The following is a 20,114-nucleotide window of genomic DNA, read 5'->3' as shown; positions in this document are numbered from 1 at the left end:
AGACTAGCATAGATGAGCTTGTGCTTCTGTTCTTAACTGATAAATACACGATCACTTCCTAAAACAAGCACTGGGCAGAAAGTCTCAGTCTTTCCTGAGAAAGTTTCTGTCACTATTATTATTTCTTTTTCTTTTAGGAAGATGTTGGTGGAGATGAAAAATGTACTATCTAAAGTGTTTCCCATGCATTATTGTTTAGGATTATACCACACAGCCATGAGCATTGTCACACATGAAATGTATCCTGGATTCATATAGTAGGGTTGCTAATAATACCAAATAATAGAGAATTTATGAAATAATTGTTTTGCTTTCATAACATGTTTCCAATAGAGATCAGAATCTTTCTGTAAGAAATACACAAAATCCTTCTTCCTTGTTTCCATTCTGTAGCATTAATACCTGTATTCTTCTGGAGCCAAATTACATCCTTATCAGTCCTTCCCAAGACTGCTTTCAGGAATGTGTGCATTGGAGGTACATAGATCTGTAACGTACCTATCTATACTGACACTTACTTAAATAATCTGTTCATCTGGAGTGATAGTAAATTTTATATATTAACAAGGACCAGGTCCTGAATATTCAACCTGTTTTGCAGCCCAGTGGTATCAGACAGTATGAGACTATCTTACTGTCTAATTACACTACCAGAAGATACCAGGATGGAATAAGACATCTTAAACCAGCTCTTTGTCTCCATAGAAAGAGTTTTGATAACTTTGTACTGTCTGTTCATGAGGAATATATGAACCATGTACCTGCACTCTGCAGCATTTTCCTGGGAAACTGCAAGGTTGTAAATCTTACACAGTCCCTGCACTCTCCCCTTCATGAAGCAATGCAAGACTATTAACTTACAGATGTTTGTACTCCTTATACCTGGTTTATAAAACAAAATTCTACAGTTCTGCAAAATTGAGTTGCTTATACATGTTATCTTGATTTTTTTTTCAAAAAACAAAGTCTAGATGAAAAATTTAGACATAAAAGCCATAGAAGAAACTCAAAGGAAATTTTATACTGTAGCTCTGAATACCATTTGCAGATGTTTGCTGAACAGAATCTCTTAAACTTGCATGACTGTGATTTCATTTGATAAGACAAATTAAAAAGGATTATGCTGAAAGCCTTTTTGCATGTACAATAGAAAATTAAATAACAAATTTCTGTAAAACATGTAGAAGAAACAAGACTGACCTAGAAAGAATCTAAATCTGCTGGGTTTGTTACACACTATACAGATTACACGTTATGTTAGCTTTGGAACACCAGAGGCTGTTTGGAGAAAACATTTTTCTTACTTCCCCTCTACTTTCCCACTCTATTTTAATGACAATGCCTGGCTTCTTCATGTGAGAGAGAAAACATACTGTCAAATAACCTCTTCAGAGGATTTCAGAGTATTGTTGAATTTCTTTGTTCAACATGAGGAACAAACCATAATATTTAGGGGATCTCTTCATGCCCAGGGATCGTTACAAATACTGTTTTATATTGGCAGTCTCATGTTTAAGGATCTAAAACTGCTCTGTACATACTAATTTAGCCTTAAGTCCAGCTTCCCCTCCTCTACTCCTCCAGTGACAGTACTGTATGCTTGCATAAAGTTTTATCAGTGTGCAAGGATGACCAGATAAAAACTCCATATCTCAAAGGAACATTCTATGGACTGGCTTTGGTCAAGTCCCAGCCCAGGTCTGGAAGCCCACAGCAACTCTGCATCCCTTTTAGAGCAATATTCAAGGATTTCTGCAGTTCCCCACTGTACAGCCCATTTGTTCCCCACGTTTGGAGAAGTACAGATGATGTATAAAACCTCTCTAAACTTCTTGCAGTTGTTCCTTGGTCAATTCAAAATTCTGAGTTTAAAGCTCCTTTGTAAATGTTTGCACATGGATTGCACTTGTGGCTTCTGAACATCTCTAGAAAAAAAATATGTATTACTTTCTAAGGTGAATTGTGCCGTAATTTTGGCTTGGACTCGACTGATTGACAGAACACATAGTGTGTGGTGAGTGTGGGACATTAAGTATTTATAAGCTTCGCCACAAAAGGATATTCTCCTGTAAAACATTGTATTCCTTTAACCATGAAATGTTTTTTTCTTCTTAAATGAGGTATTTTTTAAACCCATTTTTCCTTTTCATATAAAAAATTAATTCTGACATTTAAATCAGAGAAGAAAACGCCATGGGAGGAGTCCATTCATTTGCTGTGTGGATTTGACTGTTTAACTCCTGTTTGTGCCCTGGAAAGAGAATTCTAAATCTGTGCTGCAAATTCCACTGGGGTGCTTGAACAGCCGTTCATGGGCGTTGATGGTGATCTGAGTGCAGGAACAGTTTCCACACTCCCTGCACTGATGAGTGTAGGTGAGGGGGTCTCGAGTGTTCTTTCAGGCAGCTCTGGGGTACAAAAAGCTTTCTCTGTGCATCAGTAGATGTCCTGCATGACAAGAAGTTACACCTCCAAACTGACAGACAGAGCTCTGTCCAGTTTAAGGGTCCAGGTGCCTAGTTCAGCCTCACCCTGATCCATGTCACAGAGAAATTTTGGGACATACCACAGAAACAGAGATGTGGCTGCTCCTGGCAGATCCCACACCTGGAGGATGGGGGGCTTTTGGGGTGTTACCACAGGTAATGCACAGACACTGAATCGTCCAGGTTAGTTACAAAAGCCTTGTAAAGCCATCATTCCTCTGGAGGAAAAATCACTTTAAACCAGTAGTTATCATAATCTCAAAACAGGTGTCTGCTAAATGCGTCACCAAATCCAGTGATGACTCGTCCCCGGGTTTATTTTCAGAAAGCTGGACTGCAAACAGTTACTTGAGCAGTCCCAGTAGAGTAACTGCTCCCCACTTCAAGTAGGGGGTTCACAATCTGGCTCAAATTAAAGCCATCTGGATGTATTTTCTTATATACATTATGAGCCAGAAACCTTCACCCTCATCATGTTCAATCAGCAGGATGCCTAACAGAGAAGGGTACTATTCCACGTGAGTAATGGTGCTAGAAACTGTCCCCTACACAACAGTGTGTCCGTGAGTTTTTCCGGTTGTAAATTTCTGACAGTCCCATCAGCCATGTGTAGCTCATTAATCTCCAGTGAAATGTATCTTTAGAAGCTGCCAAAGCAACTAGAAAAAAATATATAGCCTGGAGAGGTTGGTCTTTAGCTAAAAGGTCAGATAGAATTGTACAGGAAGCCTCTAAAGAAAGGAATCTGCTGAAGTTGAAGTTGTAACAAATAATAGGAGTTGCTGAGAAGCCACAACATTTACTTATACAGAAAAAAAATTTCTTTAAATGGACTGGACAGGTTTGCACTATTTTTGTAAAGCTAAAATTAAAAATATGACCATACAGTTGAAAATCCACAGTAAACATACATTTTTGTTATATTTAGTTAACCCACAATTATTTGGGTCTAATAGCCCAGATTTTTGTCTGTTAAGGGATGTTATAAGGATTTTGGACAAGCTTTCATTAACATTAGTCTGCTGGGTCACAGCAACTAGGAAGGTTCTTGTTGCAGTGCTATCTATTAGTGCCCTGGAAAATGGCACCATTCTTTCAAGGGTATTTGGTGGTTTGTAAGCGAACTGAATTTACCTGTTCATGGGTGACCTGACAGAAATCCTCTGCAGGAGCAAAGCTCAGAGAACTCGGAAGTTGAAGTGGGAGAAACCAGGCCTTTATTGTAGTTGAGTGGATTAGGAAAGTATATTTACATTTTTGGTCTACTTAATTACCTAATTCCATACATTATAGTAGACTTAAGGATCCACATGCTTTTAAGAATCTGGCATTAGTTCCCTAACCCTGCTTTTTATGCTCTCCTTTGAGCACCACAAAGGGTAAGAATATATAACCCAGTTCTGTTCAATCCTGCAAGGGTTTCTTTGAGGGCTTCAGTTTTTCCTCTTTCAGAGCACTCCAGCCTTGGCTCAGATATAAACTAATCAGGTGTGGGCCCTCTGGTTTTGTTTCTTTTAACCATGACAGAGTATGGCTTAGGAAATCAGTGGAGCCAATATACAAGCTGTGATGTAGCAAACAGATTCTAATATAGATGTGACTTTTAGAAATATCATCTGTACTCTATCTTCAATTAGGTCGAGAGGGTTTGTTTGAACTGCCCATCCAAACAGAAGAGATAGAAGAAGGTTTCTACAATATCAGAGGCATTTAGTGTTGAAAGCTGAAAATATGTGAATAATTTCATTATTTTAGAATAAGGCTTAGAGAGTACTGAGCTGTTTGCTGTCCTGAAGATAATTTTGCCTGAAAACTGCCTAAGAAGAAAAGCAAGCTATTACAAAAATTTTTAAACACAAACATAATTTTTTTGAAGTAAAATGCTGCCTAGAACAGACTAACAGCTAATGCCAGGATCCCAGCCTTTAACCAGTACTCATTTGGTAAACGTCTGCAAAGGAGTCTGCAAATAACACACAGCCACTCTGCTGCCTGGAAGGAGCGTGTTCCCAGCCAGAGGAAGCTATGTCAAGGTAGCAAATTCCCCCCACCACCAAGAGGCTCTCTCAGAGCCAGCACTGCCCAGGACACAGCTCAGGTCCCCTGGCTGGCAGCCAGAGCCCAGCGCCCGTTGTGGTTGCCAATTCCTAACATGACGAGCACAACACAACCCCAGAGATTTTAAGGTAATCTGGCCAGTAGAGCATTGCTCTACCAAAGGGTGGTCTCCGAATCAATCACAGCCTTTGGCAAGTCTGTGGCCTGACAATTGAAACCAGACATGTTTTCAGTTCATTCTTTGGGTTACTACTGTTCGATGGTGATTTACAAGAGAGTGTGAGCTATGGCAATCTCTCACGCAACTTTAGATATTCCCTAAACGAATGCACATTTAGAAATCTCCTTGCTCTAAAACAATGCCTCATAAGAAAAGAATATTTAAAGAGAAACCATCCTTAAAAATAGGCCAAAGCTGCATTTCTTCAGCGATCAAAAATAGAGGCACTACTTTGCAAAACACAGTGCAACTAACTCCAGCAGCAACAAAATCAGAAACTAAAATATCTCTTCCTGTGTAATACTCTCAAGTCCATGGTTCTGGGGGCACTCAATTTTCTCATTTCTGTCCTAGTTTGAAGTGCTTTCAGAAAGTCTGTTCACAAGACAAACAGCACAGGGTTTCTCAGTAGCACACTGTATTGAATTACAAAATAAGTAGGAGCAGAAGCAATATCAGCAGTAGCAGAACATTGCTATGTTAAATGTTTCTGTCTCATTTTAGACTACTTGTGTCTCAGCATAATTTTCAGCATTTACAGTTGTGAAATACTCTGGAGAAAAGAAAAGGCATTATAGAGGTGCTGATGAAGTTCTAGTCTCTAAGCATTGCTGCCTGGAGTGTACAACACGAGACACTTCATACTAGACCTAATTTTATTTCCAGTCTCTCAAGGAAGATTTCTACATGTATTTGCAAATGTAGATTACTGAAAGTGTTAGAAGTGGTTCCATCGCTTGGAAGTCTCTACAGAGCAGCCAAGCAGGAACTCTGTGGGACTGGGTCAGACAGCAAGTCCTAATTTAAATGGTCTTGCTTCTCCTTTTACCTCTATTTGAGTGTTTTATCAGCCATTTTAGAAAGCAAGAGAGACCAGGAGTTGAACTGAGAGAGAAAGTTCACTCTGAAGGAGAATTTACATGTAGAAAGAAGATGAAGGATGTTCTGAAGTGCTCTAGCAAGGCTTTGCTGTGCTAAAATAAGGAAACAGTGCAGTAGGTGCTCCATATAGAGGTTTAAGTCCATTAATATTTACCACCCAAACAGCTCACACAAACCAATTTAGTCATAAATTAAATTATGTCATGCATGCTTCTGGTGAACAATTCTTCCTAAATAGTAGCCATGGTATTAAAGCAAACAGAACTATATTGGGAGAGGAAAACAATGAACTACAGCACAAGCTTGGGAACAGCAGATCAATTCTCAGATATTAGTTGCAAACCAAACCTTCCTGTAAATATGGGTGGTGTGTGGTGTCTTTAACCACAGCCATCTCCTTCCTTTTATGCCCCATTATTCAGGCTTGATGGAGGTCTGTATGCTGACAACCACAAAGGTTTGGACACGCCCCTGACCCTTCCCAGCAGAACTGGTTTTTAATGGCACAATAGAAAAAATTCAGGCAAAATCCTTGCACTAGTCTTTGATCTTAGTAGGTCAGTACTAATCAGTACCTGTCTGGGCTTGGCATCTCTTCCCATCCACACAGGCAGCACTAACACTTTGGCAAGTGTACTAAAATAAAGTGTACCTGTACCAAAAATAAACCCTGAAAACCAAAGTGAAAGCACCTGTTCTCTTCACTGTACCTTTAATCCAGTATTAACTACAGTTACAGTGAGCCTGCATTGTTGAGAAAAGAAAAAAAAATTGGGTGGTGTTTTTTGTGGTTTGGTGGTTGTTTTCTTTCAAGCAAAGGTCCATCTGCACAGTTCCATAACTGCTGCAGATTTGGCCTGGAGCAGCCACACACAAGGCCCTGGGCCAGCAGGTGCTGGCTGACAGCTGCCTGCAGGGCCCTGGGGACCCTCCAGGTGTTCTGCTGCTATTCTGCCTCTGTTCTACTGCTATTTGAAAATCTGAAAGCTTTATATTAATGCCCTAATGCTGTCAATGCCAACCCTTAAGCTTCTGCCTTGCCTCTGCAAAGTAAGAGGAGAGACTGAGCCTGTTCAATGGCACAGGAAATAACCAGAGCATATGCATGAAGCTGTCAAAGTGAAAAAAGATGTGAACATTGCATTTTGATAACCTCTAAACATTATTTTTATTAGGGCTTTTAAAAAAGATGTAGGTGAACTTTTGCAGAAGACTCTCAGCCTAGAGAGTTCTCATATAAAGGATAATTTGCTAAAAACCCACAATTCTGTTACGTTTTTGTATGTCCCTTCTGTAGGAAATAATGATGCAGTTTTCTTTTTGTGTAGTTTCCACCTTTAAGTTATACCAGCGTGCAAAGCACGTGTACAGTGAGGCTGCCAGAGTGCTAGAATTTCAGAAGATTTGCAGCGAAGCACCTGCCAACGCACTCCAGCTGCTGGGAGAATTAATGAAGCAGAGCCATATCAGCTGCAGGGAGATGTATGAGTGCAGCTGTCCTGAACTGGACCGCCTGGTCGACATCTGCCTGTAAGTTCTGACCACAAGGAAGAGTAATTGTCTGTAGAGAATACGGTTCGAATTGAGGAGAAAACATGACATCCTTGGCTATTGCAATCTTAAAATGAAAGTATTCTTGTCTCTTCTTACAAAATTAATCTCCTGCAGGGACATTACACGGTCAATTGTTTCCCTGCTGACATCTGTGTAATACTTTCAGATGAAAGCTACGGTTTATGGCTTTATTACAGATTTTGCTTTTGGACTGACTCATCGTCACAAGTGTTACGCTAGACTGCTGGCTACTCATTTTTAAGTTGCAGAAGAAGTCATAAGTGGTTTTCTTAAAACATCATCTTACTTGTTCTATCCAAACTGTTACTTTTTCTCTATTTTTTAGAATTATAGCGCCATAGAATGGTTTAGGTTGGAAGGGACCTTAAAGATCATCATATTCCAACTCCCCTGCCATGGGAAGAGACACCTTGCACCAGACCAGACTGCTCAGAGCCCCATCCAAACTGGCCTTGAACACTGTCAGGGATGGGGCATCCACAGTTTCTCTGGTCAACCTATTCCTGTGCCTCACAACTCTCATGTGAAAGAATTTCTTTCCAATATCTAATCTAAATCTACCTTTTTCATGTTTCTTAACCATTTCAGTACTGCTGCCACAGGAGTTCCAGGACATAAACAAGCTGTTCTACAATCTTAGGTTGTCTTGGAATTAAAATGAAATGTAGTGAAACGCCATTTGCATTTTTTTCAATTAAAAATAAGTTATCTGGAGTATCAGATAGTTTGGACTGCATTTCACTGTTTAAGAAATAAATGTGCTGTTACAGGGGCTGGCACTCTGCTTCTCTCTGTGCTGTCCTAGCTTTCCACATATAATTAAGTCCCCATCTCTGCCCCAGCATTAATCTTTCAGCTGTGATTCCTTCCTAACTCAGTTTGGTCATGAGGAAACAATCTCAATTCCAAAGAACATTCCCTGAGCGTCATTTTGTCCCTTCTCTTCTCCCACACACAGGTTGTTGTGGTATCAGGCTGATGTTTCCATGGCTCGGCTACAGGGGATGATGAGATCTGGTGCAATAGTGTGTTAATCCACAAAGTAAAAACAAGCCCTTAGTACTCACATCCTACACAGCATTTCATCCTTCCCACAGGGTCAGCATCAAACAATGTACACATTTCAGTCCTTCTTAATTTCTCTTTTTCTGGTATTTTTGATCACAGGACAGACACCTGATGCTAACTTTGATCTAAATTCAGTGCCTATAGAAGGAATTTAGTGGTTGGTGATCATTTTAACAGTGGATGTGTGAAATAAACAGTTGCCCAGCTGGGCTGTCCCACCTCTACTCCATCCCTGCCTCTGCTCCAGCCACCCTGTCCCACCTGCTCCCCACAGTCTCATAATGGCCCCCTGGTGATGCCACCCTCCTAACTTGTGCCCCTAGTTGTTCTTTCTCTCCTTGGAGAAGGGTGTGCTTAGTTTGGGAAAGTACCCTAAGCCAGAGCATTACTGCCCTGCCAGAAGGGAAATGTGGGGTGATACAAGTGTTTGCAGGCCTGGGTCAAGAAATGTTGTTCACTGTCTTTTAGAAGCAGATATCCCATCCTCTCTCTACATTTTTTCAGTCTTGAAGAAAATAAACCGTTTCAATTTGAAGTTAAAAAAAAAAAAAATAATTAATACCTTACCACCTTTACCAGCTTTTTTTTTTTCAATTAACTGAGAAATTAGTCTGGCTTAGAATGAAAAGATTAATTTTACAAGCATGCAATTTACCATATGCATTTTCTTGTGCACTCATGGGTTTTTTAAGTTGCAGTACCCATTTATCAGGTTTGTAAATCAATAGAGTACAAAACATGATTATTTAGGTGAGTTTGATTTCTTCTGCAGACAAGATGGAATGGCCTCTGAGGCAGAAAGCTACAAACCTAAAAACTGAACAGAAGACTTCTGGACATTCACAATTATTTTGCAAGTGGTATACATGTGCTGTTTTGTGCTAAAACACAAAGCAGCCTGATAGCCACTGGACAGACTGATAGCAACTGAGCAGAACAAGTTTTGATTCTTCTCCTGGGACCCAGTCCAGGGTGTAACTCCCAGGCTGTGTTCAGTTTATTGTATCACATAGTGACCACATCATACAGTAAGCTGTGACAGTCACTCAGCAGGGCAGTTCCACCAGAGTTATCCCAGCTGCTCAAAGGGAACTGCTGATCTGTGTGAGAGGGGAGAACCTTCTCCAGGGTCAGCTGAAAACAGAAACTGAGCTCTACTGAATTACCAAGGATCTTGGGCAACGAAGTCTTGATCCTGTGAAGGCATTGGCACTGCCTGTTCTGAGGCACCACTGGCAGGACAGGAGCCTTAAATTAACATCTGCATTGCTTTAGGTACAGTAACTGCCCAGAGCTGCTGCCTCAGTCAGTAGCATCCACTGAATGCACTTTGCAGACCTGAGGAACCCATTCTGACAGGGCCTGTTCTCAGAAAAGCTGGGAGGAAACTGTCCTGCCCTGTGCAGAGGAAAACAAGCAGGTACAACCTGGCCAGATGTGCTCTGCAGTGTGGAGTTACCTGTGCCACATTCCAGTAAAGCTGCAAGGATGGCAGTGACAGCCTCTGGCAGCAGGAAGCTCTGCAGGGGAATGGAAATTGTGTTCCCCATTTGTGCTGAGCTCTGTGCTTCCATGGCAACACAGCTCCAGCCAGCTCAGGCAGGGGGACACTGCCTGGCAGGCAGGAGCACAGCCACAGCACCAAAAGGAAAGCAGCAGTTAGGATTTTCCTAAATTAAATTAAAATTCATCTGAGCATTTCAGTTCCAGGGAGCAAAATATAAATACTAAAGGAAAAAAGTGATGTGTGTGCCCACGTTACATCAGATTTCTGATTTACCAGCAGAAGAGCCCACAGTATATGATGGGCAGAGCTAAGTACCACAGTGGAGTGTCATTCACATGGAATGATTTCAAATATATATATATTAAAATTATTTTGTCTGGGTTTTTTTTATTGTATTCTTTGCACAGAAAAAAAGTAAATTGTTTGTTCATTATTCTTTGCAGTCTTGTCCCATCAAGAATATTTCCTAAGAAATGCAGCTTTCTTCTCTAGAAGTTTAGTATTAAATCTTTTTCTGATTCAGTAATTAGATTTCTAAAAGTGTATAGCTCTTCTGGGTGAATGCAGCTTAAGCCAGCATCTGATTTTTGGAAAATAAGTCTTAACTTTTCTTAAGTTGTACATTAAAAAAACCTAAAGAACATAAAATCACTAGTCACTCCAGGAAGACTTGGCTGATGTGATTATAGAAATGGTCAGGAACTACATAAATTACATTCTTTACTCACGATGATATACAGCTGCCCTGTAACTTTCAAAAGCTTTTCCAAAAATACATTCCACAGAATTGCCTGAGTCTACTGCTGCTCTCTCCTTACAAGGTTTAAACTGTGAAGAATAATCTGCATATCCAGATGTTTTCTCTTTTGCCTAGATCTTTATGTTTTACTGTATAAGCTCTGCCAAGAAAGAAAGGGATCCATACTTGCTGTGGTTTGTAGTGCTGAAAACTGTAACCACGAGGAGGTCAGTTGTTTTTTTTCATTTTGCAAAGATTGAAGACTTGTGCTTTCTCTAATCCTCCTCATGCTCTTAGTAGCTGGTTTACCTGTTAGCCTTCTAAAGCAGGTAACACAGCAGATTTACTAAACAACTAAGGAAAAAAATTTGGATTTGAGCTCCTGAGTAAGTTAGGTACTCTTGAAAATCTCTCAGTCCTTAGTGTTGCACATAACTTACTTTCATTTTCTTATTCTCCTCCTTTTGGTGCTATAAATCCTGATAAATTTTGTGTTCCCAGCCATGCCTCTTACATGACAGACTGATGAATCCTCTCTGACCACTTTTAAAAGATACAGATTGTACATTACATCCTGGTACATTATGATAGCCAACACAATTCTGCATTTTATCAAGACTCTTACCACTTCCAGTGATGATTTACATAAAGCTGCAGAACCTGCAATCATAGCATAATTTGAAATTTCAACAAAGCCAGAAACGCTTAAAGATGCTATTCAAATGCAAACTAAATTACAAAGCAGAATAAGTGCAATCCTCCCCAATTATATATTTAAATCTTACCATGTTAACTCTATGCTTCCTGAAAACCTACTTCATAATTTTAAGTATTTCAAATTAACAATATTGCTCTAGGGATGTTTTACCTCTTAAAAGCACAGTTATTTTTAAAATGGACTACTACCATGTCTTGCCTACTGTTTCCATATACCAAACTATGGGGTTTCCATTTTTACTCCCTCCTTTTATTCTTTTATTCTTCTAGTCTTCTTTCCTTTGCTGCATATTTTTACTCATTAACATATTTTTACTCATATTTGTACTCATTAACAACCCCATAAGCTAATTCTATTTGTGTCCAGTGAAGACTGGAACAAGATACATAAACATTTCCAGAAGCAAAGACCAGAACCTGGGACTGGGAGCTGAGTGCCCCCAGCACTGGACTCCAGACACTTTATCCTCCTCTCTGCCTTCCCTGTCTCCATGCTGCAGCACAGCCCAGCAGCACGAGGCCTTTCCCACACATGAAATCCACACCTCGCCATCCACAGGACTGTCTGCTCAGACTCCTCTTCAAAAAGATCCCAATGCAAAGAGGAGTGTCTGGCCAGGAATCCCACTTTACCAGCTTAGTACTGAACTGATTAAAACTTTAATGAGGCAGTTTCAGACCTGTTCCAAAGACAACTTCCTTGTGTTTGATCTAGGTACATCCCAGGCACCACATCTCCTGCAGACACAGAATTAGGTGCTGCCTCCTGGATCCATGCAATACCAGGTACCCAGTTTTCAGCACTGCCCATCAGCTTCCTCAGCAGCCCCAGGTGGCTGCTAGCACCACATTTAACACTGTTAAGCCACAGAATTTTGAAACACAGTGACTTCAGCTCTGCAACTGGCATATTTTCTGTCTACTTTATGCTTTATTTCAACTAAGTATTCGAAAATGACTCAGTAAAAATGAGGCATGAGCATGACCACAGAGAATTATGAAATCAATAAAAGGTTCAGAACAATTCTGAAGGGATTTCAGTTGCCTACCAAAATAAAAGCCAGACACCATCTGAAATATGAAGTTCTGTCTGAGGTAACAGACAAAATGAGTACAGACAGTTGATTTAACGGATTCTGAAAAGTGGATTGGGCCTTATAAAGTCAATGGGAATATCCTTATTTTTCGTAACTGTTACTGGATTGGATCCTGCTCATTTTAGGAGGTTGCTCCATGGACTAAAATCTACTAAAATTGCATCAGAGAATGAGTGGCTTACAGGAATAACAATAAGTAAAATAAAACACCAACAGGAAATGCAGAATGAACATAAAATCGAGTCAATATGAAGGGTGGCACCACACAGACACACTGAAGAAAGTGTTTCTGTTCAAGAAGAGATGTGTGTTTAGAATCAAACACATATGCAAGTACTTGCTTGAAATATGACCTAAACCTCTACTAACCCAGCACTACACCAGATTCATTTAACATAAAATGCACACATGAAAAATTACAACAGCCCACTCCAAATGAGCTGTCATTTTCCAATGCTATTCACATGATGTTGTCTCTCCCTCTAACATATTCTAGGGCTGGTGAATCTCTCTGTGCATAGCTATTGGAAACACATCAAAAGTATTTGTTTGTAAGTCAGATTAGATCTCCCACAGGAATAAGATTTCAGATGAGTTTTCTAAATCTGACTGGTTCTGTTCTCACTAGGTTAGAAAAGCCCCAAAGTAACTTATTACATGGTCTTTTTCCAAGTAAAGATCAGGAACTCAGGTAAGCAAACTATTGAAAACAATTCTAAATTCTAATGAGATGGCATCTGAGTCTTGCAGTGTAACAGCATGGGATTTGCTCTAGGACATTGTTAGCAGGCCAGTATCTTGAGGCTGGGAATGGTTTATATTTTGCATGTCATTTATTTGTCATTGTTCTTTCTGTTCACACTCCTCATTAAGAGTATTTTTTTTCTTTGGGACTACATTTATATTTTACCTCTACTGCTGTCAGTCTTAAGTTCATGAGGTTCCTCTAAAGAGAGATACCCAGCTATGTCCATTCAGCATAAACAGAAGTTTATGTAGTTTATTTATATATAGTGCAGTGACTCTATGACTTTTTGAGAGTCTCTGAACTCTCCTTTTCTTGACTGGCACACTCAGCAGTCCTGCAGAAGCCTGTGAATCTTCAGCATGGTTTAGATCTGTCCTGGAAGAATAGAGCTATTTGTCTTTGCCACATTAGAAAATGGCTTGCATGCCTACATCCTGTGCAATTAGTTTATGAACCCTCTTTTGTTATTTTTGTCATGTATTTCTGTTTTCACTTCTGATGTCTTATGAATGTTGCTAACACAATTCCTTTCTTCTCCTGCTTTCTTCATCTCAGCTGTGCTGTGATCCTAAAAACAGCTGATGCTGAAGCTTTAGAAAACAGGGGGACTTTTGGAACTGACAGAAATTACTATATTGCAGTTTAAGGCATCAGCACTTTCCTTTGGTCCAAAAGGGTAACTGCAAATTGCTGTAGTATTACATACAAGCAAGTGAACATCAGAAAAGCCTGATGATATGGGAATACCCAAAACACATCTGAGTTTTCTAGTAAAATTTTATATATTACACAGTACCTCTTTTTGGTATATTTTACATGATTTTTTCCCCTGTTATTTTCTTTTAGGCAATTTGGGGCCATTGGGTCACGTCTGACTGGAGCTGGATGGGGTGGCTGCACTGTGTCAATGGTGCCTACTGACAAGCTGAACACTTTCCTAAAAAATGTAAAAAAAGCTTATTACCAAACGGATGGCCAAAGGTTAGCAGTGGAGAATAATAGTCTGTTTGCTACCAAACCTGGAAGAGGAGCTTTGGTTTTTGTTGAGGCCTAAAGAACGTAAAAATTTTAAAGAAACTATGTAGAGCATGTAGAACTGGCAGTATGTCCCATGCCACAGTACATGAATGCTTTTTCTGGTTTGTAATGTAATGAGAAGTTGCTATTATCAAAATGTATTTCTGAAGAAGCAATTAAAATAAAACTCTTTGATTATAAGTCTTTTTTCCCCATATTAAATATATCTTTCAGTATAAATATTGATTTACTAAAACAAATTGACAGGGAAAACTGAAATTGAAATAAAGATGATGATTTTTTACAGTGTCTCTCTCTTCTTTTCCCTTTACTGTATTAAAAGAGAGATGAGGTGTGAAATGAGCTGCCTCAGTGGAAGGAGAGTACCTCACAGTGTTTGCAGGGCTGTTCAGTGCTTTTTCTCTTCAGGTCCTGGACATTGTTTTGTTTGGAGTGTTCTGTAAAAAAGAAAGATTAAACTGAAGAATTCAAAAAATTGGAAGGACCTTGCTAAACATTTGAAGTTTTCTACTCTCCACAAGTAGGATAATTACTGTTGTAATTAATAATAATATTGGAGGAGCACTGCAGGCCAAGCATTAGGAATACATTGTGTTAAGTAGGACAACTTTTCTCCTAGAGATATTTCTTAGGTATCTTTGTGCAGGTATGAAAGTTTCAACAAAAATGAATGCTATTCATGAGCTGTATGATACAATAACTTAAGTGAATGGAGCAAATAATGAAGCAAAGTTGCATTTTGAGTTATCCAAACACTATACTCTCATGCTTGAGTCCCAGCTGTGCGTCTACATCATAGAACATTTTCATTTTATGCAAAACTATTATAAAGGACTAAATATGATCCACTGACCATGTAAAAAAAAAACAATTAAAATGTATAAGGAATAATTATTGAGAGCATTTACTCAGATGTACTAAGTTCTAGGCAGGACCAAGGGAAAATGTCATTGACATTACTGACAAATTGTGACCTTGCTACCACTGTCTGCTCCTGCCATCTCCTATAACTGCTGTGGCAGTACTGACCCACAGTTCATAACCTGCCTCCTCAGCAGGAGAAGTAGTTGTGATTGCAGAAAGAGGACTGTACATCAGGATCCCCCAAAGATGTCCTAACCCTGCTCCCAAGGGGAAAGTCAGGCTCCTGTGGCCTCTCTCTTGCACAAACTTCCACTTCTCTGCTCTCTCCAAAGAAAACCAAAGAGAAGATTTGGTTGTGTCACAGCCCTTGCAGCCATAAAAGACACAGCAAGAGCTGGCCCTGGGCACGTTTTTGTGATGCTAAGCACAAGTTAATGTCCAGAAGTCTGCATCAAATTAGAGATCTCTCAGATTTTCTGTACATTACCCATGCTAATTCAGGCCAAACCCAAATTCTCAGAAGCTCCTAATTCTGTGAGAAAACTCTGCCAAATCTGAGCACAGCAGATGAACGACAGCCAATGCAAACTACCAGATCTTTTCAGGAACCTCCGAGGGGAATGTCATAGCAGTAATATCAGTAGAGAAGATCTCTTATTTCTGACAACCAGGAAAAGTGGAACAGAGTGCTTGGGTCAAGCAAATCAAACACTCAAGAGGAAAAGCATAGGCTCTGGGCACAAGGTGGGGAAATGAAAAGATGATTCTTAGGGAGGGCAGTTACAAGGACGCATGTGAGAAGGGAAAGCAAAGGAGAGGGAACACAGTTCTGAACAATTGGCAGAATTATAGAATGGGCTAATCTTAAACATTCCCTATTGCCATCTTTGAAATTTAATATCTTGTAAACCATTTTAATGTAGTAGATTTACTGTGCATTCAAATAAACCTGTAAATATAGGACCCCAAAAAGTAAAAAAAACCAGGTATCTTCAACAATGTTTAAGATAACCACAGATATTTTGAAGAAAATATTACTATTGCTTTGTTACCAACTGCCTAATGAAATATAATCCTGAGCTTACTCCAGTGAGTTCCTATTTATTATCCTGTCATAAAAATGGAGTAGAATACAGTAAATACCAGTCCTTTCATTAAGATATTTGTATAGAACTTTAGTTCAGCTGGATTCATGGAAACAGTAATCAGCATATGAGCAGAATAAAAATATATTATGGGGATTTTTTCTTCTTTTTTAAGTTGAGCATCACACACGAAGTCATAGAATCTTCTCCACAACATGCAGACTGCAGTAAATTTCAAAAATTTTCTGACAATGAATATTATAAATTATATGGTCATAAACAAAGGAAACCAGATATAAAAGGAAAAAACCAAAAGTTCTAAACTTCTGAGGAATCTCTTTCCCAGAAAAATTTAGACCTAACTTTCATGGAAAAACCTACAGAATTCAAACTATTTACAGATAAAGGGCACTCAGGCATTTTTATTTACTGACTATATATAGGAAGTAAATGTTTCTTTTTAAACAAACCAAAAAAAGTGTTTTGGGGTTTTTTGCTTGCTTTTTAAACCTTTAACGACATGTTTCTACATAATGGTAAAACTCCCCAATGATCAGAGCATGAGAATGACAAGGGGCAAAGATATTACAAGTATCTCTAACAGTAAAGGAAGAAAATTTTGATGAAAATGTCTAAGTCTAGAGCAGAAGCTCATAAGCATATTGCCTAAGCAAGACCTTCCAAGTCTGTATTTTTAGTAGCTTTTCCTGACTACCTTTTAAAAATCTCTTCTTTAGCTAGCGTAATGCTGATTGGTAAATCAGATCATAGAATTTAGGTTGCAAAAGACCTCTAAGACCATCAATTCCAACCGTTAAGCCAGCACTGACAAGTGCACCACAAACCCTGTCCCCAGGTGCCACATCAACACATCTTTTAAATCCCTCCAAGGATGGGCAGCCTGTTCCAGTGCTTGACAATCCTTGCCATGAAGAACTTTTTCTGAATATCCAATCTAAACCCCCTGTGGTGAAACTGCTGATCAGTGATGGAAAGTGGCTCAGTGAGCACTTCCACCAGGTCTTGGTTCCCTAGGGTGGATCCATCCAGCCCCAGAGACTTGTGAGTGTTGATATCAAGTGACAGCGAAGTCACTGACAATCTCCCCTTGGATTACAGGTGCTTCACTCTGATCCCTGTCCCTCTCCTCCAGCTCAGGGGGTTTGGTACCCAGGGAACAACTGCTCTTACTATTAATTCCTTCTCGCCTTAGCCTTTAAGTGCCTCAGGCGTTTCCTCATCCTTTGTCACTATGTTACCCCCTGCACCCAATAAAGGTTAGCACAAGCTATGATTATCCATGGAGTGTAATTTTATCTTAAGGCCTGACTGTAATTCATTCAATCAGGAGTTTAATCTTAGTGTGCAGTAAATGGGCTCTAAACATTTCCAAAAAGGATCTGGAATGGAGACACTGTTAGACATCTGGGTGCAGCATTGCCTGGTGCCATATTAATACCCTGTATTATGGTAATCCCACTGACATGTATGTCTTCATCACTGCATTTGCTGACTGTGTCTCTTACACAGGAACATGCTCATCCTCTGAAATAGCACAAGAGCAATTTTATCATTCACTCAACGGGAGGGGACCACGACCGTGCATTTGACGTTTGCTGTCTTGGACACAGCACACACACAGACATATGGCAACCTGATATATAATAATTACTTACATAACATTTTCGGGAATATTGGTTTCTAGTTAATATGATCTGAATGCCAACTTTTATTTTAGCAACTGCTGAGTACTTAGTCAGTATAATCCTTCTAAAATTCCTCCCCGAGTCCATGTGTCTCTCTAATAACATCTTGATATGTTGGAGCAACTGCTGCACTACAGCTTCAGTCAAGTGAAAGATCTGCATTTTCAGCTAACTACGAAGCTTATTTGTGTGCAAAATCCCAACTAGATCTAGTTGAAGATACACAACATTCACAAGAGTATCCTGTTCTAAAAAAGATACCTCGCAAATTATAGTTGCTCTGGGCAGGACTGAAGTAGTGCTCCCTGATTCTTGTCATTATAAGGTTCATCAACAAAAAACAATCCCTATAAAAGAACTTAGACTAAAAAGTACCAGTAGCATGAAAACTGGACTGGTAAGACAATGTCATGAAACCTGTGCTGTGAATCATGCAGCACATTAAATTGAGATTGAAGGCTAGGTATTGATAAGAGACTAGTTCACAGTGTAGAAAGGACTACAGTGGGGAATGTAAGACTAACTGCAAATTGCTCACTGATTTGACAGATTTTCCCAGTGCACAGAGAACTGGCAGAGGAAGCACTGCCAAGCAGTGCTGCCGACACATCTGTCCTCCCTCAGCTCTGCAGTTCAGCCAGCTCTTTCATCAAATGCTCTTCTGAGATTCAATATCTCATAAAATAGAGACAAGAGATTAATTCTGGTACTGATCTTATCTCTTGTACTCTGCCCTGTGCTTTTGGACGTGTGTCACAAGTAGTGGAGATTCTCTGCGACACGACAGACCACAGCCTCCCCTGACAGCCCTGGGTTCGCAGAGGCAGCTGTCACTGTGCCGAGGGCAGGCAGTGCCCAGCCAGCTCCTCTGCAGCCTCCTGTGCCCTGGACTGCAGTGCTGCCCTGCCCCGGACAGCAGGGCAGAGCTGGAGCTGCTACACTGGCAACCGCTGCTTCTTAAGCACGTGTTTTTCCTACAATTGTTTGACCAGTTAAACCTGTGGGTGAACATTTTCTGGAGCCCCTGAAGCCTCTGCAGGTTTGGTCACTGATTTCAGCATAACGTGGATTTACCAGCCCATACTCCCTGCTAACAGTTCAACCAATACAATAACAAATAGACAGAATTTGCACATAGAGCTAACATGCTGAAATCTCAGGAGTAATTTAAGGCACTCACACCAAATTCATCATAGGTGTCAGACCTAGCAATGGAAACACTGTAGACAAGTAAAAAATGTTTAAGCTTCAGATGAGAAGACATTAAGGACCTTTCAGGATTAATTGATCACTAAAATGTTTGAGATTGATTTCCAATAGCAGTGCTTCCGGTAGAAGCAACAAACTGAGGAGGATTCATACAAAAGCACTGGATATACTTATTGGATTTTAAGTCTAATGCATTTTGAGAACTGCTATAATCTCCTAAACCTTTTTTTTTTTGTTGGCCAAAATTACACATTAATATTAAAAGGAAAAAAAAATTATCTTCCCACTAAAGCACAACTTTCTGCACTTGGCACACGAGAATCAAATAAATCAATAGAAGATTAGATGTACTTCAGACTTAAACACAACTACTGCCCAAGCAGCTGTCTTCTTTCCAGCCAAGCTGTGTGTGATTTGGGGTGGGAATAAAAATATATTTTATCAGCCAATGATCAAGCCAGATGTGTGGGGTTCTTTTTTTTAAATACAAATTAATTTTTCAAGGGATACTGAAGCAAGTTTGTATGAAGATCTTGTAGCAATTCCTCAGGAATATTATTAAATACCTTATTTTTTGCCAAATTCCATGTGGTGGAAGGTTTTATTCATGTTATTCTGCATTTTCTGGTTTCTTATCTGTGCCTTGTGTGACAAATACAAGTATTTATTTCTGTTGGCTGAGCTGTTTTGACATTGCGCAGGATTTTTTAATTGTGTTCTACTGATCAATTGTCGACAGAATTAAATTTTTCTGATAAAATGCTGAAGCACTTTCTACTGACTTTCTCCCTGGGAATATTCTTTCCTGTCTCCTTCCTTTTCAGGCTTTGATCTAGAAGAGAATTCAGACAAGACCCTGTACTTGAAAGGAAAAAAAATTAAAAATCAGAGCAACTCTTTTAAACATCTATAGCAGCTCCAAGAATAAGAAGTTTTTTATGAAGGGCTGAATCTAATTTTATTTAGGAACATAAAGCTCTAACTTTCATAGCTGAATTAAAAAGTCTAACCAAAACCAGAAGCTAAAATCAGAACCAAAAACATCTAGCAAGGATTTACAGAATTTCTGTCAGATTAAGTTAAAGCTCCACAGCTGAATCATAAACTTAGTCAGA

The 20,114-nt window shown here is 39.6% G+C and overlaps 1 protein-coding gene and 1 long non-coding RNA gene across 3 annotated transcripts in view; one reads left to right on the top strand and one right to left on the bottom strand.

Annotated features, from left to right (window-relative positions):
• Positions 1–14,418, top strand: part of GALK2 (galactokinase 2) — a 46,601-nt gene extending 32,183 nt beyond the window's left edge. The window contains exons 9-10 of the mRNA XM_068203883.1: positions 6,975–7,176; positions 13,944–14,418. Coding sequence (XP_068059984.1) covers positions 6,975–7,176; positions 13,944–14,151 — 410 coding nt within the window. The 3' untranslated portion in view covers positions 14,152–14,418. The remainder of the gene's footprint in view (positions 1–6,974; positions 7,177–13,943) is intronic.
• LOC137481914 (uncharacterized) overlaps positions 1–20,114 on the bottom strand; it is a 92,334-nt gene that overhangs the window by 3,072 nt on the left and 69,148 nt on the right. For both annotated transcript variants that reach the window (XR_011003756.1, XR_011003755.1), the window contains one exon: positions 14,502–14,572. This is a non-coding gene — a long non-coding RNA (uncharacterized lncRNA). The remainder of the gene's footprint in view (positions 1–14,501; positions 14,573–20,114) is intronic.

Source organism: Anomalospiza imberbis, chromosome 13 (assembly GCF_031753505.1).
Source record: "Anomalospiza imberbis isolate Cuckoo-Finch-1a 21T00152 chromosome 13, ASM3175350v1, whole genome shotgun sequence".
Classification (NCBI taxonomy): Eukaryota; Metazoa; Chordata; class Aves; order Passeriformes; family Viduidae; genus Anomalospiza; species Anomalospiza imberbis.
The sequence above is the reverse complement of the archived record's forward strand: the minus strand, read 5'-3'. Positions and strand labels throughout refer to the sequence as shown.